We start from the raw sequence: 19,934 nt of genomic DNA, 5'->3' as shown, positions 1-19,934 counted from the left end.
ACATATTGGGAGACCATTGTGGCCAGCTATTAAGTTGTCTGTTTTCATCGCAAAATTCCACAGCATTCTGGACATCTGTGTTGGTGAATCTTTTGCTATTTGTTTAATGAACAATGAAGACAGCAAAGAAGAAAGCTGTTGGTGGGAAGCGGTGTATTAGCGGCCGGCTGCAGCAACACAACCAGCAGGACTTTGAGTTGGATAGCAGACACGCTACCGTGAGTACGCAGCTTTGGCTTCCAAACATATACATACAAATATATGTGCTGTATGAACTTTACGGAGGTGAACGGTACTTTGGGCTGTGGGATTGAGTGTGTTGTGCGGGTGTTTGAGTTGTATTGGTGGGTTATATGGACGGGAGGGGGAAGGTGTTTGTTATGCGGATTAATTTGTGGCATATTAAATATAAGCCTGGTTGTGTTGTGGCTAATAGAGTATATATATGTCTTGTGTTTATTTACTGTTTTAGTCATTCCCAGCTGAATATCAGGTCCCACCCGCCTCTCACAGCATCTTCCTTATCTGAATCACTTCCACTGCCCTCTAATCCTTCACTCTCACTTTCCTCATCCACAAATCTTTCATCCTCGCTCAAATTAATGGGGTAGTCGTCGCTTTCTCGGTCCGAATCGCTCTCGCTGCTGGTCAACATGATTGTAAACAATGTGCAGATGTGAGGCGCTCCACAACCTGTGACATCACGCTACTAAAGGCAAGGCTTTTTTATCAGCGACCAAAAGTTGTAAACTTTATCGTCGATGTTCTCTACTAAATCCTTTCAGCAAAAATATGGCAATATCGCGAAATGATCAAGTATGACACATAGAATGGACCTGCTATCCCCGTTTAAATAAGAAAATCTCATTTCAGTAGGCCTTTAAGGAAAAAAAATGATTTTAATTGCGCCTTTTAGTCCAGAAATACGGTAGTTTTTTCGTTAATGCTGAGCACTTTTGCGTATTTATTACCTCCCGAAAAGCCATGCAAAACCTCAAGATCTCCAACCGGACGTCTTTAATGTCCCTAATACCTCCACACTTACACCAAGGCAGTTCCTTGGCAGACTCTTCCTTTTTCCATCTTGTGCCAGGGAGGCTTTTTTTTTCTGATTTAAGCATAGCAGAGGCTTTCCGCGGCGATTATTACATTAACTCCTTCCCGTTGCAAAACTCTCTTTAGATTTTCGCTCGCACACTTGGACGTGATTCAAGTGTAAAATTAAATCCCGCCTGTGGTCCGGGCGGCGCTGAGATTAGCCGTGCGGAAAGCGTCATCGTTGGGAAAAAAAAGGTGACGGCATGCAGAAACGAGATAATAATGCTGTAAACCTCAGTAGCCCAGGAAGAGAGAAAGAGAGGAAGAAGTTCTCCCTTCTGAGAGACTTTTTGGCCTTGGCTGATGAATGAAAGTCGCCACAGAGAGAGAAAGCAAGCGCCCACTCAACCGAAAAATCCCCCAAAATAAGGGCTGTGGTCCGACAATGGTGGAATAAAGGAGCTGATCTTGTGAAAACAACGGCACTAAGAGCTTCCCCTGCAAAGAGTGGATGTCCAGAGAGAAGAAGGCAGGGACACAAACAATAAAGATTGTCTGCAATAAGAACTAGGAAGAGCAAAAAAAAAAAAAAAAAAGGCAGTGAAAGGAATTAAAGGGATTAGATGATACTGATGGTTCGCTAATACACAAAGGGCCACACATGGCTGCTCAAGCAGTCAGAATTCAGATGAAGCTGCACCCTCTGATCAATGAGCCGCCTGTCTGATCATTGATAACAACTAAAGATGTCCGATAATGGCTTTTTTGCCGAAATCCGATATTCTGATATTGTCCAACTCTTAATTACCGATTCCGATATCAACCCATACCGATATATACAGTCGTGGAATTAACACATTATTATGCCTAATTTTGTTGTGATGCCCCGCTGGATGCATTAAACAATGTAACAAGGTTTTCCAAAATAAATCAACTCAAGTTATGGAAAAAAATGCCAACATGGCACTGCCATATTTATTATTGAAGTCACAAAATGCTTTTTTTTTTTTTAACATGCCTCAAAACAGCAGCTTGGAATTTGGGACATGCTCTCCCTGAGAGAGCATGAGGAGGTTGAGGTGGGCGGGGTTGAGGTGGGGGGGGGGGGTATATTGTAGCGTCCCGGAAGAGTTAGTGCTGCAAGGGGTTCTGGGTATTTGTTCTGTTGTGTTTATGTTGTGTTACGGTGCGGTGTGGGTGTGGGTTCACAGTGTGGCACATATTTGTAACTGTGTTAAAGTTGTTTATATGTCCACCCTCAGTGTGACCTGTATGACTGTTGACCAAGTATGCGTTGCATTCACTTGTGTGTGTGTGAAAAGCCATAGATATTATGTGATTGGACCGGCACGCAAAGGCAGTGCCTTTAAGGTTTGTTGGCGCTCTGTACTTCTCCCTACGTCCGTGTACTACTCCGTACAGCGGCGTATTAAAAAGTCATAAATTTTACTTTTTGAAACAGATACCGATAATTTCCGAACCGATACCGATAATTTCCGATATTACATTTTAAAGCATTTATCGGCCGATAATATCGGCAGCCCGATATTATCGGACATCTCTAAATGAAAGTTTACTTATACAGCCCTAAATCACAAGTGTCTCAAAGGGCTGCACAAGCCACAATGACATCCTGGGCTCAGATCCCACATCAGGACAAGAATAAACTCAACCCAATGGGATGACAATGAGAAACTTTGGAGGCAGCCGGTGCAATGGACGTCGAGTGGATCTAGCATAATATTGTGAGAGTCCAGTCCATAGTGGATCTAACATAATAGTGTCCAGACTGTGGTCATTTGTTTGTGGAAGCTTGCTCACAATGGTGTAAGAGCATGCACCCCTACTGTGTTGTCCTATTATCGTTCTGACAAATACACCATAGGAGTTGTTGAACCCCACATGTTTAGTCAAACTGACATGTAATTTGTCATACTATGCTCTACAAAACACCCACTTTAACTTTAGGATGTTAAGACAACCCAGCACAAAAGTACACTCCCTGAGGGACTGTCAAGCACATCGTATGTGTAAAACCCGGGTGAAAAACATGGGCGCCATCAAGGAAAACGACTGGACTTGGAAAATAATGGTCCATAAATCATTGACCACTTGATTAATGCAGGGGTGTTCAAACTATTTTCCACTGAGGGCCGCACACTGAAAAATGAAAGCATGCGGGGCCATTTTAAATATTTTTTATTTTCAAAACCAATTCAATATAGATGTTTTTTTAGTTTCCCATCAAGTTTGGTCTTGATGATAAAAATGTTAGAAATAAGTCATGCATTTTTGTATTATTTTTTTTATTATTATTATTATTTTTATTCAATGCTTAAGATGGATTAACTTGCTGTCTGATGAGGCAGGGAAAAATTTAAAGTGTAAACAAAAAGATTTTACATTATCGATATAATGTAAAACTTTTATACAAAAGTGTTATGCCCCTGTTTTTTATGGCAAAAACACAAAATATGCAATATTTCCACAAAATAAATTTCAGAGAGGAATATTTGATGTGAATTAATTAATTGGGGCCTTAAAGGGAAACTTCGGTTTTTTTCAACCTGGGCCCTGTTTTCATAATTTTTTCTGTATATGTGAGTGCTGGATAAAACATTTTTTGAGGTCGCGCCAGTATTGAGCAGGGCAGGCAGCCTCCAGCCCAGCTAACGCTCGTACACAGGGCAACTGGCTCTCGTCAAAATTCGGCCTATAAACATGCATTTTTTTCACACTGACAGGCTCAGATAGTTACAATGAGTGTCCGACAACATACTAGAAAGGAGAAATTAACGTATGTCTCTACCTTTAGCTGGAGATCGCTGTTTGTTGTGAGCTGTGTCCAAATCTCACCACGCTACAAATCTCGTTCCGAAATCTCGCGATAACTCGCGACAAAACACCGTGGAAAAACAGTTACCTGACTGAGGTGAAGAGAGACGACCGAAGTGATTTTCTGTTGGATTACCGAAGACTGTTATTTTAGTTTTATAGAAAAGTTTGTTTGTTTGTCAGTCATCTCTCTTCACCCTCAGTCAGGTAACTGTTTTTCCACCGGTGTTTTGTCGCGAGTTATCGCGAGATTTCGGAACGAGATTTGTAGCGTGGTGAGATTTGGACACAGCTCACAACAAACAGCGATCTCCAGCTAAAGGTAGAGACATACGTTAATTTCTCCTTTCTAGTATGTTGTCGGACACTCATTGTAACTATCTGAGCCTGTCAGTGTGAAAAAAATGCATGTTTATAGGCCGAATTTTGACGAGAGCCAGTTGCCCTGTGTACGAGCGTTAGCTGGGCTGGAGGCTGCCTGCCCTGCTCAATACTGGCGCGACCTCAAAAAATGTTTTATCCAGCACTCACATATACAGAAAAAATTATGAAAACAGGGCCCAGGTGAAAAAAACCGAAGTTTCCCTTTAAATAGGTCAATAATTTAAAACAACATTGATTCGTTATTCGTTATTTTTTGAGCATTGACAGTTTTGGTTTTTTTGTTAGTTTTTTTTTTAATTTGACTAAATTCTTGGGGATCCAAAAAGGTCTAACTTATAAAACTGTTTAAAAAAAGTCATACATATTTTAAACATTCAACACTTAAGTCTCTTGATCAACTTCACTAAAAAATTAAAGCACGCGGGGCCATTTTGATGTTTTAAAACCAATTCAATGTATATTTTTTTTAACCTTTAGCTCTCCTATCAAGTTTGGTCTTAATTATAAAAATGTTAGAAATAAATCATACATTTTTTTTTGTTTTATTTAAATTATTATTCAACGCTTAAATCTATAGATTAACTTCCGGTCTGACAAGGCAGGGAAAGGAAATGTGTAAAAAAAAAAAGTTTTACATTATAATAGTATTTAACGCTTAAATCTCTAGATTAACTTCTGTCGATATAATGTGAAACTTTTTTTTAATTTTTTAAGTTTTATGCCCTTGTTTTTATGGCAAAAACACAAAATATGAAAAATTTTCACCCCAAAAAATTTCAAAGAGGAATATTTGATGTGAATTAAGTGATTGGGGCCTTAAACAGGTCAATAATTCAAAACAACATTGATTTTAATTTGTTATTTTGTGAGCATTGAAAGTTTTTTTTTGTGTTAGTTTTTTTAATTCAACCTACAAATCTTGGGTATCCAAAAAGGTCTCACTCATAAAAGTGTTAAAAAAAATTCATAGATATTTTAAACTTTCAACACTTAAGTCTCTTGATCAACTTTAGATCTCGGTCAATAATACGTTTTTTTTTAATATATATTTTTTATTATTTGTTTGTCATATTCCCGTTTTGTCACGGAAAACTTTGTTTTTTGATCGCAAACAAACAAAATATTTAATATTTTACCCAAAAATATTTCAAAGTACAATATTTTGATGTGAAGTCTTGAATAGGTCAATAATTCATAACAACACTGATTTTAATTAAATATTATTTTTGGAGAAAAGACAGCTTTAAAGAAAAAAAAACAGTGTTATTAGAGGCAACACTGCAACTTTTTCTCGTTACATTTCATCTGTTTACTGTTTTATTACACTTTTTTTTTTTTTTTTTTTTAAGTATCTGGAGCAAATAAAATAATAAATAATCACTTGATTGGGAAGCTGGTCACAGTGTGTAGGCTGGAACTGGACATTCTTAGTAAATAAATAAATAAATAAATAAATAAGCAGATAAAAAACAAACAAACAAAAATATGTTTTAAGTAATATTTCATGTTTGCAGGTTCCTTACGTACACAAATGTACGGTGTCAGGTTTTTTGTTTGTTTGTTTTTTATCCATTGTGTGTTTGTGTGTTCCCTCTTTTATAGCAGGGGTTATATACATATATATATATTCCTTGCACACTAATTAACTGAAAGAGCGTGCACTTTGCTGATGATGTCACGTTATCGATGGGAAAAAGCATTTTTAGACAATATGATTTGCCTGAGCGGCTAGGAGACACAGAGAGTAACAAGCGGTAGAAAATGGATTAGAAAGGACAGATTGTAAAAATAAATAGACGAGGCAATTCCTGAAGGAATTGCTTGTGAATGCTCCAATGTTGAAATTGAATTGAAATGCTGACAGAATGTAGTTTGAATGTAAGAAGAATTGTGGAACTTTAAAGATTGTCCCATTGATGTCAATAGGAATTTCCCAAAAATTGGGGAATTTTGGGAAATGCGGGAATTTTTTGAAAATTGTAAAAAAAACTTGAATGGTCTGAATGAGTTGAAATTGTTGGTGTTGGAATTTTTCAAATGTGTTGAGAAATGTTGAAGGAGTAACATTTTGAATTTAAAAATGGTATTACGGTATTCCTGGAATTTCGGGAAAACTGGGAATTTTTCCAGTTCAAAAACAACTTCATTTTTGTTGTCCTGATTAAGAGGAATGTTTTGACGGTGGAACGGTTGAAATGCGTCAAAAAATGTGGAATGAGTAGTCGCCAGAAAAAAGTGTGGAAATAGGGCTTTGAAAAACCAGGAATTCTGGAAAATCCTGGAATTTGTTTGAACTTGGAAAATGGATAGTTTCAATTTCTAAGATGAGTGGAATACAGTATGTTGAAGGTGGAATGGTTTGAATCGGTTGAAACATGTTCAAACTGTGCCCTAATATTGTCTGCTTATTTACATGGTATCAGTATGGAAATATAGTAAACTGACAAGAAGGGGACTAAGGGTGTTTTGTTTTCCCGGAATGCAATGGAAAGTTGGAGCGGGCAAGGCGTGAAGGTAAATGATAAATGATAAATGGGTTATACTTGTATAGCGCTTTTCTACCTTCAAGGTAAGGACATATTTTATTATTACTATAAAAAAAGAACAAAAGGCGCACACAACGTGGAAGTACAAAAACTTGGCTAATGAAACAAAAACTTGCACAAAGGCAGAAACTATGAACATGAAGCAAACTCGCTAACTGTGACATGAAAAAACAAAACTTAGGTGGCATGGCAAGAAGCATAACTATGAACAGGCATGAGTATCAGAAGTAGAAGGGCATGAAGTGAGCAGAGGTAATGTCGCCAGGCTGACTTCCTGGCAACTATCGGTTTAAATAATAGTGACATGATTACTGAAAACAGGTGCGTGACTCAAAATGTGAAACAGGTGAAACTAATGGTTGCTATGGTGACAAGGCAAGGGAGTGAAAGCAGGAACTAAAAAGTGTCCAAAAACCAAGCAGAACATAACTAAACAAAAAAATGATCAACAGACATGACAGTAAACACTACTCCAGGGAGGTCAAAATCTATGCCCAAGTGGGCAGTAATGGTAAAATCATGGCATGATAACGTAAAAATAAAGACAACTCCAGGTTGTTTTCTTTGTTTTACTCTGGCCAAAAAAAGAAAAAGCATATTCTGAAAACCTACAAATCACAACTAATCCTCAGGACAAAACACTTCAAGTTTGTTATAAAAATTCTGAGGAAATTGGTGCAGCTTCAAAAACACAATGAGCTTAGACTTGGTCTCAGTGTATCTACAAAGCCAGGATTAAACTTTAAGTCAGAGTCTTTCTGGGATTGACCAAAAAACACAACATGTAAACTCTTCTAGGTATCAAATACCTCCTTTGTCATGTCCACGCATCAAGCCAGTGCTAACTCAACAAACCGTAAGAAACGGGAGGTAAAAACTATTCAAAAGGGTTACGTTTTCTCGTTTTTGAAAGAGACATTATGGGGAGTAAGGGTGCCAAATAACGATGTGTTCGAAGCAGAAGACTTAGAACGGCAGGTTTTTTAAGTTTCATTGGGGTCGAGGGAAAGGAGCCGCAGCCACGCTTAACAGAATTGCTATTGTGACATCCAGTGGACACATTTAGAACAGCAGTTTATTTTATTTAAAACAATGCAGCTCATTTTAATACTTGGCAAACTCATCAACCGTAGGTTTGACACCCCTGCACTACTGCATACGTCATCAGCCTGATTTGTTAAAACTACCCTGAACTGTAAAATATTGTGGAAACACAAACCACACACTTCTACAGGAACCTTTAGATCCAGGAACCAGAGGTTCCTGAACTTTTGGTGGAAAGTTCCAAGTTTCTTCCCTATAAATGTATAAAGTTGAATTTAACGCTCATCATCATCTTGAATGAGACTTTGTGTGTCGTTATAGTTTTTCCTACTTTTTCTTAAAAGTTTGCTCGAAATGCTTTTAGTTTAGTTTAGTCTTTATTTGAAGGGACAATGCACAGAAACATTAAACTCAAAGACAAATGTTCTGCACCAGATTATAGCTAAATAGCTAATTTCCGTCTGTAGTCCCTGGCTACCTAAAAAAAAGAGATACAAAAAACATACAATAAAACTATAACAATAAAATTACACTATAGCATGTATTTAAATTAAGAAAAGTCATAAAATCTCCTCTCATTGACACATACTGTACTTATAAAACCACACCTCTGTCACGGCCCGGGCGCACCCCAGTACGCATTCATCTGTGCACTGCACTCGGCACACCTCCAAGAGCGTGCCAGGCGCGCGCCACTCCGGCTGCAGCAGGCGGCTGCATTCAATCGGCTCAATCAGCAATCTAGACACCTGTCGCTGATGAGCTTCCATGCCTTCTTAAGCCAGTGCAAACCTGTGTTCCGGGCCAGAAGGTAGCGATCTGTTCCAGTACAGTAAACCGACTCATCAAGCTCTATGCATAGTCTAGTGATGGGTTGATGAGGTGCCATGAAGCGTTTCGACACATTGCAAAACTGTATTGATACTGTGTCGATACTGTGTCGCTAAATACTGACATCTGCTGGACATTAAAAATCCCTACAGGCAACCTATGGACCGACTCAACTGACACTGATTTTATGACCTAGTATATACAATAATATGAACCAAGTCATTGTATTTCATTTAGGATTATTATTTAATATCTTCATTTAAATAAAAATATATTTTTATCTTTTTTAGATACAGTCAATAAATAATGTGAACATGTATCATAACATGGAAAACTAAGAGAACGTGTTGTAAGTGAGGATGCTTGTGGACTGGGAATTTTTTTAAATTTTTTTGTTACACATTTTTATAAAAAAAAAAAAGTTTTTACAACATATTCAATTTTAGGTGATTTCTCTTAGTTATTATTTCTCCAGCTGTAGAAAAGACCCGATCACAGGCAATGTTCCCTCTAATTGTTCATGTGTGTGAGCAAACACAAAAACTCCCTGAGCATTCAGAGGATCACATGTGAGCAACATCACACGTGGCAATACCAGCAGCACACCTGTCTCAAACCAATCTTTTATAATAACACTCAAAGGAGAGGAGTAATTTTCATGAGATTATTTTGTAATATTAGTGATTTGGCCCACTTGTAATGAAAATAAAAGAAATCTTGTTTTCATAAGCTATGGATTAGTATTGTACAATATGTCTGGGTGGGGGTCCTGCTTTGGAAATCATTTGTACCCCTTTCAGAGATCACATTTAGTTCCCCTTAAACATCCTCATGTTGCACAATGAAATGTAAGCATAGGATGACGTGTGCATTCATGTAACTTTCTCTAGTAACAGCATTCCATGATTAATATCAATAAATTAACATTAATAATAAATGACAGTAGAATAAGCACACGTATGACTGAGGAGTCATAGTGTAACTTTGTGTGGGGTATGAGTTGTCCGACTTTTTGTGTGGCCATAAACGCACCAGTGGCTTAGTGGTATGCGAGTTGGTGACAGATGACAAGTTGGTTTTGGCCTGGTTTGTACGGCAGAAAATGACTAGTTTTTCGAGATATAAGTTTTTTACTCATATTTTTGGTGTGGTTATGGCCGAATATAAACAGTTTTGCTCAATAAAGTGATTAATATAATTCCTGTCCTCGAAGCATCTCAATAGACGTTACAATAATTGAACGGTGTTCAATTGAACGGTGTTGACGAACACTGTTAGGGCCGCTTGTTGTCACTGTCACTCAGAGTTGCATTGCAAAATTACACAGAATAAATGTGTTTATTTTGTTTAGAATTCAGATGGGTTTGATTTGGTGCGCGGCATATATTTGCTGTGCGCAGAGGACGCTTGAGCAGTGCGCAATTGCGCAGGCGCACACCTTAGAGGGAACGTTGCTCACAGGGCACAGAGGAGGCGGGCGTGCGACACAGTTCGCGTATCGGTCACGCGACCAAAACAGCTCATGATCGGTCACGTGACTTTCTAAAAGCGGTACGCGCACCGACACAGGGTTTCGCTCTATGAGCTCGACGCATGCGCCGATGCATCGGTGTTGCCGGACCCGTCACTAATGCATACTCTCTCTCTGTGTTTCTCCCCCTTCGTGTTCATTTGTCTCGTGTCCCCCCTTGTCGCCTTCCAGCAGCATACCTTGGTTCCCCGCGTCAGAAGCTGTGTCTCGTCTCCCCGTGTTCCCTCTGGTTCCCTGACTGCATTTTGGATCTCGAATCTCGACCTCCCGCCTGGACACAGACTTTGACGCCTCTCTGCTGCTCTCGACCTCATGCCTGCTCACGGACCTCCGAGCAGGTCTTGCCCCCTTGGACTTCCGCACCACGCTCAACACTCCCAGTAACACACTACATCTAATCTCTACACATAGTCACACACACACACATTTTGATTCGTTTCACACTCCATTCTATTGTAAATATAAAATAAACAGAGCTAAACAACGTCCTTGCTGTCTGTGCGGTCTTCTTCCCCTGTACACACGTAACAACCAAGTCTCTTTCTTTAGACCAGGGGTGTCCAAAGTGCGGCCCGGGGGCCAATTGCGGCCCGCAGGTCATTTTTTAACGGCCCACGGCACATTTTAAAAATACGATTGAAAAAAATAAAAAACATTAAAAGTGGTTTTTAAAGAGCAAACAGGTGAAATGTAACAAGAAAATGTAGCAATGTTTACTCTAATCTCATAAAGCTGCCATGTAGGTTGTTTCTTTCTTTAAAAAATAATAATGAATCAAAATCAATGTCATTATGAATTATTGACCTATTCAAGGCTCCAATTACGTCACATTAAATATTTTGAGATATTTTTTGGGGAAAATGTTGCATATTTTGTGTTTGCCATGTATAAAAACGAGCTGTTTTTTTAAAAAAAGGGCCTAAAACGAACAAACAAAAAACATAAACAACAATAAAACTTATAATTGACAGATAGATCTGAAGTTGATTTAGAGATTATTGTGTTAAAAGTAAACAGTAAAAAAAAAAAATTATAATTTATTTTTTAACACTTTAATGAGTAGGACCCTTTTGGATCCCCTACAATTTTAGTGTGATTAGTTTTTAAGTGTCATTGCTCAAAAAATAATAATGAATTAAAATCAATGGTGTTATGAGTTATTGACCTTTTTAAGGCTCCAATTATTATATAATCTCAAATATCCCACTTAAAAATGTTATTGGGTGAAAATATTGCATATTTAGTGTTTTTTTCATTTAAAAAAAAAGGGTTTTCTTTGACAAAAAGAGCCTACAATTTAAATCTTTAAAAAATGTTATATTGACAGATAGACCTAATGTTGATCTAGAGATTTAAAAACTTGAATAATAACACAAATAATAACACTGAATAATGACACATTTTTTATATTTTTTGGACCAAAACCCTTTGGGGTCTCCGGGATCAAGCCTGAGTGGAAGCCTAAATGTATATTTTTTATACATATATTGCATTGGTTTTTAAAATAAAAAATATCAAAATGGCCCCTGCTAGCTTTTATTTTTCAATGTGCGGCCCTCAGTGGAAAAAGTTTGGACACCCCTGCTTTAGACCAACGGGTGATTGTAGCAAAGCCAAAACATTCCAGTGTTCCTGAACGCCTCATGTGAAGCCTCAGAGTGGGAATACTGTATCAGGTTCCAGTTTTTTTTTTTTAAACTGAACTGATAATGAGGTATAGCCAGCAGTGGACAGCATGATTAATAGGAGCTCATTCACTTGACGACTATGGGAATAACTTAGACTATTTAAACTCTACGAAGCACATTTTTAAAAAGGATTTTTGCAATGGCTTTCCAAAAAAATCCAATCACATTCATAACTCTGTGAAGAGAACTCTGCAATCCACCACGATTCTAACCATGTGCATCATCTGTATAGTGTAAATAACTGTAAATAATAATAAATAATTGTTCTGCATCTTAATCAATCAATCAAAGTTTACTTATATAGCCCTTAATCAGAAGTGTCTCAAAGGGCTGCACAAGCCACAACGACATCCCACATCAGGGCAAGAAAAAACTCAACCCACAGGGATACAATGAGAACCCTTGGAGGTGACCCCCTTAAGTGTAGATAACCCTTCTGACAAAAACTTTTGAGTAAACTCACCTTCTGGCGGAGGTGAGCTCCAGTCCGGAGGAATGTATGTGAAGCTCCGGCAGCCTTACGATGCAGTGCAGATGGTAGAGAGCCACAAACCGGCAGCTGAAGCATCCAACAATGTGATTATGAAGAGAGAAAAAAAAAGTCGGCAAAAGCAAGTGGGGTAAAAACACGGCGACACCTTTTTTTCCTCCCGAGTGGCGTCCGTCCGTCTCTGGGGGTAGTAAGAGGAAGAGGAGAGTCAATGGATGAGCGGATAAGCTCCGGAGCGGTGTTCACCTCTCCAGCAGCTGAGCGCTACTGAACAAAAGAGCGCTCTGCAGTATTCTAATGAGCAATAGGAGGAGGAGGAGGAGGAGGAGGAGGAGAAGAATGATGGTATGGGGGTGCTCAGAAGCAAGGTGGAGGCACATGATCAGAACATCCTGCATGCATTCAATAATAATACCACTTCAGTAATTGTTCCTGTTCGGGTATAATACTGTGATGAAGGGTGATAATGGCAGGGAGCCCTGCTTGCTTGCTGTTATTAATATGCTTTTAGCGCCCCGAAAAATGCTAATGAAGGCTGAATGATGCTGAGCAATATGAAAAAAAGGTAACACTTTAGTATGGGGAACATATGAACCATTAATTAGTTGCTTATTAACATAGGGTTAGGGTTTAGGGTTAGGGTAAGGGTTAGGGTCAGGGTCGGGGTTAAGGTTAGGGTTAGGGAAGACTCTTAGTTAATGGCTTACTGGTTGTATAATAAGGCCATGCAGAATGAGGCATTAATAAGTACTTAATAAGTACTTAATAATGACTAATTAATAGCCAATATGTTACTAATTTGCATGTTAATAAGCAAATAATTAATGGTGAATATTACTAAAGTGTTACCAAAAAAAAATGTATAACTGTTATAATGCAGAATATCCAGATACAATTCTAATAATAGAAACAAGTAGGGCAGGGATGTCCAAAGTCTGGCTTGGGGTCCATTTTCAACTCGGGGCTGAATTGTTGTTTAAATGTACATGTAGACTGCAGGGGTCCGAGAATGATCTTACTATATTAACGGTTATGTGTACAGGGGAAGAAGACGGCACAGACAGGAGGGACGTCGTTCTAGCTCTATTTATTATTTATATATATTTACTAGGGCTGTGAATCTTTGGGTATCCCACGATTCGATTCAATATCGATTCTTGGGGTCACGATTCGATTCAAAATCGATTATTTTTTTCAATTCAACACGATTCTCGATTCAAAAACGATTTTTTTCCCGGTTCAAAACAATTCTCTATTCATTCAATACATAGGATTTCAGCAGGATCTACCCCAGTCTGCTGACATGCGAGCAGAGTAGTAGATTTTTGTAAAAAGCTTTTATAATTGTAAAGGACAATGTTTTATCAACTGATTGCAATAATGTACATTTGTTTTAACTATTAAATGAACCAAAAATATGACTTATTTTATCTTAAATATTGGACACAGTGTGTTGTCAAGCTTATGAGATGCGATGCAAGTGTAAGCCACTGTGACACTATTGTTCTTTTTTTTTTTTATAAATGTCTAACGATAATGTCAATGAGAGATTTTTAATCACTGCTATGTTGAAATTGTAACTAATATTGATACTGTTGTTGATAATATTCATTTTTGTTTCACTACTTTTGGTTTGTTCTGTGTCGTGTTTGTGTGTCCTCTCAATTGCTCTGTTTATTGCAGTTCTGAGTGTTGCTGGGTCGGGTTTGGTTTTGGAATTGGATTGCATTGTTATGGTATTGCTGTGTATTATTTTGTTGGATTGATTAATTAAAATAAATAAATAATAATAATTTTTTTTTTTTTTAAATCGATTTTAAGAAAATGAAAATCGATTCTGAATCGCACAACGTGAGAATCGCGATTCGAATTCGAATCGATTTTTCCCCAAACCCCTAATATTTACAAAAGTATGCAGTGTGAGACTAATCCAAATGTGTATGTGTGCGACTATGTGTGGAGATTAACTGAAGAGTGTTACCCGGAGCGAGGTGCGGAAGTCCAAGGGGGGGGGGCAAGACAAGCTTGGAGGTCCGTGAGACAGGCAGGAAGTCGGGGGCAATAGCGAGGAGTCAAAGTCAGTGTGCAGGCGCGAGGTCCAGATCCAAGATGCAGCCAGGGAACCAGAGGGAACACGGGGAGACGAGACACACAGCTCGTGACGAGGGAACGATGGTAGGATGTGTACAGGACAGGTCGCTACGTTTTGGTACAGAATAGCAGGTTGCGCTGGCTTAAGAAGACAGGAGAGCTCATCAGCGACAGGTGTGTAGAGTCTGATTGATTGGTGATTGAATGCAGTCGCTTGCTGCAGACGGAGTGGTGCGCGGCGACGCGCTCTTTGAGGTGCGCCCAGCGCAGTGCACAGTTAACTGCACACTGGGGTGCGCTCGGGCCATGACAATAACCAATCCTAGATGTAGTTCTGTTTGTTACAGTTGGGTCGCATGTTTCGACGTGGGTCGTTCTCCCAGGATGTAGACGGAAACTCCGGAAGCAAAATGCAGGTAAGGAAAATGATTTATTCCTCATAAATCCCACCGGGTACAAACAAAAAAGACACGTGCTGATTGCACGGGGAACTAAGGCAAAACTTAGCACAGGAATCCAAAAAGGTAACACGCATAGGAACTAGTATGCCAACGTAACTGTTGCATGGAAGCAAACAAGGAAACCAGGCTGAGTGTGGTGAACAGAAGGAATAAATAGCTCTCTGATTAGTGCCCAGGAGCAGGTGAGCGTCCCGAAAACTAATCAGAAGCAGGTGAAAACAATCTGCAGTCATGGCAACTCAAACACAAACCCAGGGGTGCTCAAAACAGGATGTGGGGGAATCGAAAACTAAACAAACATGATCCGGGAAGTGGATCATGACACTGTTAGGTACCAATCGTATATATGGAAATATGGCCTTTTATAGAATGTGTATACACATTTTTAAAGTATATATATATATATATATATATATATATATATATATATATATATATATATATATATATATATATATATATATATATATATATATATATATATATATATATATATATATATTATTCATTTTATTGCTGCTTTTATTTATTTATTAGATGCCTTTTACTGAATATGCACAAGAACCGTTTTAATATTATGTGATAATGCCTTTTATACTGTATTTTTTTTGTTTGTTTGTTTGTTTGTTTTATATACTGTATGTGATTGTATGTCTACTTGGTCGTTGGAGTCTGCAATAAAGCTTGATTGATTGTTATTGTCACTTGGAATACAATACAAATCGAATAATTTAGTTACTCGTCTAAATGATTATTATATATTGCCCTAAATTTGTTTTGTAATCAAAACACAAAGCTAGGGTAGACATGTTTTGTTTAAAAAGCATAAAATATATTAAAAGGAGCAATTTCATAGAACACTTGGTGTATGCTAGAATCGTCCAACAATGCCAATGAAATGGCTGTCCAATATATTGGGATACTGTATGCTAAAATATGATAGTTTGCATTTTACAGTGGTTAACTTCTTTTTACATTTGTTCGACAGTTAACAATATACAAAACCCAAAAGCAGTGAAGTTGGCACGTTGTGTAAATCGTAAATAAAAATAGAATACAATAATTTGCAAATTATTTTCAACTTATTGAATAGACTGAAAAGACAAGATATTTAATGTTCGAACTGGTAAACTTTTTTAATTTTTTTGCAAATATTAGCTCATTTGGAATTTGTTTAAAAAAAGCTGGCACACGTGGCAAAAAAGACTGAGAAAGTTGAGGAATGCTCATCAAACACTTATTTGGAACATCCCACAGGTGTAATGGCTAATTGGGAAAAGGTGGGTGCCATGATTGGGTATAAAAAGCAGCTTCCATGAAATGTGCTATCATTCACAAACAAGGATGGGGCGAGGTTCACCACTTTGTGTACAAACGCGTGAGCAAATTGTCCAACAGTTTAAGAACAACATTTCTCAACGAGCTATTGCAAGGAATTTAGGGATTTCACCATCTACGGTGTCATCCTAAGGTTCAGAGAGCCTTTTATCAACAACACCCAGAAACGCCGCCGGCTTTGCTGGGCCTGAGCTCATCTAAGATGGACTGATGCAAAGTGGAAATGTAATATAATAATATATATGATAATATATTATAATAATAATAATATGAATAATATAAGTTGAAAAGTATTTGCAAATCATTGTATTCTGTTTTATTTACGATTTACACAACGTGCCAACTTCACTGGTTTTGGGTTTTGTATTAAAAGGAGCAATTTCATATAACACTTGGTGTATTCTAGAATTGTCCAACAATGCCAATGAAATTGCTCTCCAATATATTGGGATACTCCATGCTAAAATATGCTATTTTGCATTTTTTCATGGTTAACTTCTCTTAACATTTGTTCGACAATTAACAATATACATTACTAAATGTATGAGGAACATGTTTTTTGTTGTTGTTGTTGTTGTTAAAGAGAGAAGGGTGTTTTATCAATGTGACCATGACACTAATTAAAAACATGTTGACAATCACAAGGGAGTAGTCATTTGTTTACCACCAATATGTTATAACTAGGGATGTCCGATAATGGCTTTTTGCCGATATCCGATATTCCGATATTGTCCAACTCTTTAATTACCGATACCGATATCAACCGATACCGATATCAACCGATATATACAGTCGTGGAATTAACACATTATTATGCCTAATTTGGACAACCAGGTATGTTGAAGAAAAGGTACTTTTTTAAAAATGTTATAAAATAAAATAAGATGAATAAATTAAAAAAAAATTCTTGAATAAAAAAGAAAGTAAAACAATATAAAAACAGTTACATAGAAACTAGTAATGAATGAAAATTTGTAACATTAACTGTTAAAGGTTAGTATTATTAGTGGACCAGCAGCACGCACAATCATGTGTGCTTACGGACTGTATCCCTTGCAGACTGTATTGATATATATTGATATATAATGTAGGAACCAGAATATTAATAACAGAAAGAAACAACCCTTTTGTGTGAATGAGTGTAAATGGGGGAGGGAGGTTTTTTGGGTTGGTGCACTAATTGTAAGTGTAATTGTGTTTTTTATGTGGATTTAATAAAAATAAAAAAATAAACAAAAAAATTAAAAAAACGATACTGATAATAAAAAAAAACGATACCGATAATTTCCGATATTACATTTTAACGCATTTATCGGCCGATAATATCGGCAGACCGATATTATCGGACATCTCTAGTTATAACAGTAAGAAAGGGGCGAGTGAAAATACCATGTTTCCTCTTAAAAGACAGCAAAAAGCAATGATGTCATACATTCAGAGCAAGGCAGCGCTTTGTAGCGTAGAAAGTATATAATGATCCCCCATGAGGGGAGACATGCATGTTTGTTCCCACCGAGTTGTTTGCTTCAAGGAAATTTCTGGCTTGTTGCAAGTGTTTTCTGTTGGTTTAGCGAGTCAGTTTTATTTTCATTCTATAGGGATGTTGTCAGGAAGGACTAAATAATTTACATGTATTTTATATATGTAAGATTGCACTTAAGTGGCTAACACACAATAGACATATACAATGCAGTAATTAGAAAGATTACATTCAAGAATTAGATTAAATAGTAATTAAAAAAGGGTGACCCAATCCTTTAATTACTGTGGTTGACTTGCACGCTGGAGGAGGCATATTGGGAGGAGGAAGCCTCAAAAATGAGACCACTATCAGGTCCCGATGAGATTCTGTCACATATTCAAAAATACTCCAGGGTTTTCCAGAGATTGCCAATAGACCTGTGGCAGTGGGGGCGTGGTTAGGGGCGCGGTCAATATGATGCCATCACATTAGGACGCATATATTTTCTTTAAAAAGGGAAACAATTATGTATACACACATTTAAAACAATTCTGTTATTAATTATAGTAATAACATATTTTTTTTATTAGATAATATAGTTTTGCAAAATTTTTCAATTGTTGCCGCTTATTGTACAAATTACTTTGAGAATTTGTTTGTGTCTAGAGATTTCTCCAATCCTTTTTTTGCACTATTTCTTTATTAAAAACAGCTTGCAAAAACTCTAGCATCTATATTTGGTGTTATTGGAGACTGTACGCGTGTTTAGTGACTCTTATCTGTCGCTGCATGCCTGCGACAAAAACAGGCTGCAGAGAACCTGGAGTCACATTTGCTTTGCGGTGCTGGGAGCCTTTCGCCCTTATTTCCTTAAAAACCGCCGCTGTCCTCTTAAATTTTAAAGAACGCTGTCCGCGGTTATATCTCGGATTAAATGAAAAATCAAACATTGCGATATGCTGCCTCTGCTCCAGAAAACCCTGTGTATATATATATATATATATATATATATATATATATATATATATATATATGTATATATATATATATATATATATATATATATATATATATATATACACAGGGTTTTCTGTGTATATATATATATATATATATATATATATATATATATATATATATATATATATATATATATATATATATATATATATATATATATATATATATACACGTGTATACATATATATATATATGTGTATATACACTAACATTCAAAAGTTTGGGGTCACCCAAACAATTTTGTGGAATAGCCTTCATTTCTAAGAACAAGAATAGACTTCCGAGTTTCAGATGAACGTTCTCTTTTTCTGGCCATTTTGAGCGTTTAATTGACCCCACAAATGTGATGCTCCAGAAACTCAACCTGCTCAAAGGAAGGTCAGTTTTGTAGCTTCTGTAACGAGCTAAACTGTTTTCAGATGTGTGAACATGATTGCACAAGGGTTTTCTAATCATCAATTAGCCTTCTGAGCCAATGAGCAAACACATTGTACCATTAAAGGCCTACTGAAAGCCACTACTACCGACCACGCAGTCTGATAGTTTATATATCAATGATGAAATCTTAACATTGCAACACATGCCAATACGGCCGGGTTAACTTATAAAGTGACATTTTAAAATTCCCGGGAAATATCCGGCTGAAACATCGCGGTATGATGACGTATGCGCGTGACGAAGTCCGAGTAACAGAAGTTATGGTACCCCGTAGAATCCTATACAAAAAGCTCTGTTTTCATTTCATAATTCCACAGTATTCTGGACATCTTTTGCAATTTTTTTAATGAACAATGAAGGCTGCAAAGAAGACAGTTGTAGGTGGGATCAGTGTATTAGCAGCGGACTACAGCAACACAACCAGGAGGACTTTGTTGGAGCGCTAGCCGCGCTAGCCGCGCTAGCCGCGCTAGCCGCGCTAGCCGCGCTAGCCGCCGACTTCACCTTGACTTCCTACGTCTCCGGGCCGCCAAACGCATCGGGTGAAGTCCTTCGTCCTTCTGCCGATCGCTGGAACGCAGGTGAGCACGGGTGTTGATGAGCAAATGAGGGCTGGCTGGCGTAGGTGGAGGTCACGTTAGCTCGTAGCTAAAGCATTTCGCCGATGTATTGTCGTGGAGATAAAAGGCACTGAATGTCCATTTCGCGTTCTCAACTCTCATTTTCAAGAGGATATA

The 19,934-nt window shown here is 37.6% G+C and overlaps 1 protein-coding gene across 11 annotated transcripts in view; it reads right to left on the bottom strand.

Annotated features, from left to right (window-relative positions):
* The window catches only part of ncanb (neurocan b), a 567,283-nt gene that overhangs the window by 465,512 nt on the left and 81,837 nt on the right, over positions 1-19,934 (bottom strand). For 7 of the 11 annotated variants that reach the window (XM_062039087.1, XM_062039076.1, XM_062039079.1 and 4 more), the window contains exon 3: positions 12,361-12,568. The exons of 1 other annotated variant lie outside the window; for it this stretch is intronic. Coding sequence is in view for 5 of the 10 variants with exons in the window: in XM_062039076.1 (XP_061895060.1) it covers positions 12,361-12,568 (208 nt within the window). In the remaining 5 variants the exon portion in view is untranslated. The remainder of the gene's footprint in view (positions 1-12,360; positions 12,569-19,934) is intronic. 3 more of the 11 variants (XM_062039081.1, XM_062039082.1, XM_062039080.1) reach the window with 1 other exon arrangement.

Source organism: Entelurus aequoreus, linkage group LG27 (genome assembly GCF_033978785.1).
Source record: "Entelurus aequoreus isolate RoL-2023_Sb linkage group LG27, RoL_Eaeq_v1.1, whole genome shotgun sequence".
Taxonomy (NCBI): domain Eukaryota; kingdom Metazoa; phylum Chordata; class Actinopteri; order Syngnathiformes; family Syngnathidae; genus Entelurus; species Entelurus aequoreus.
Note: the sequence above shows the minus strand (reverse complement) of the source record. Positions and strands in the feature narration are given on the sequence as shown.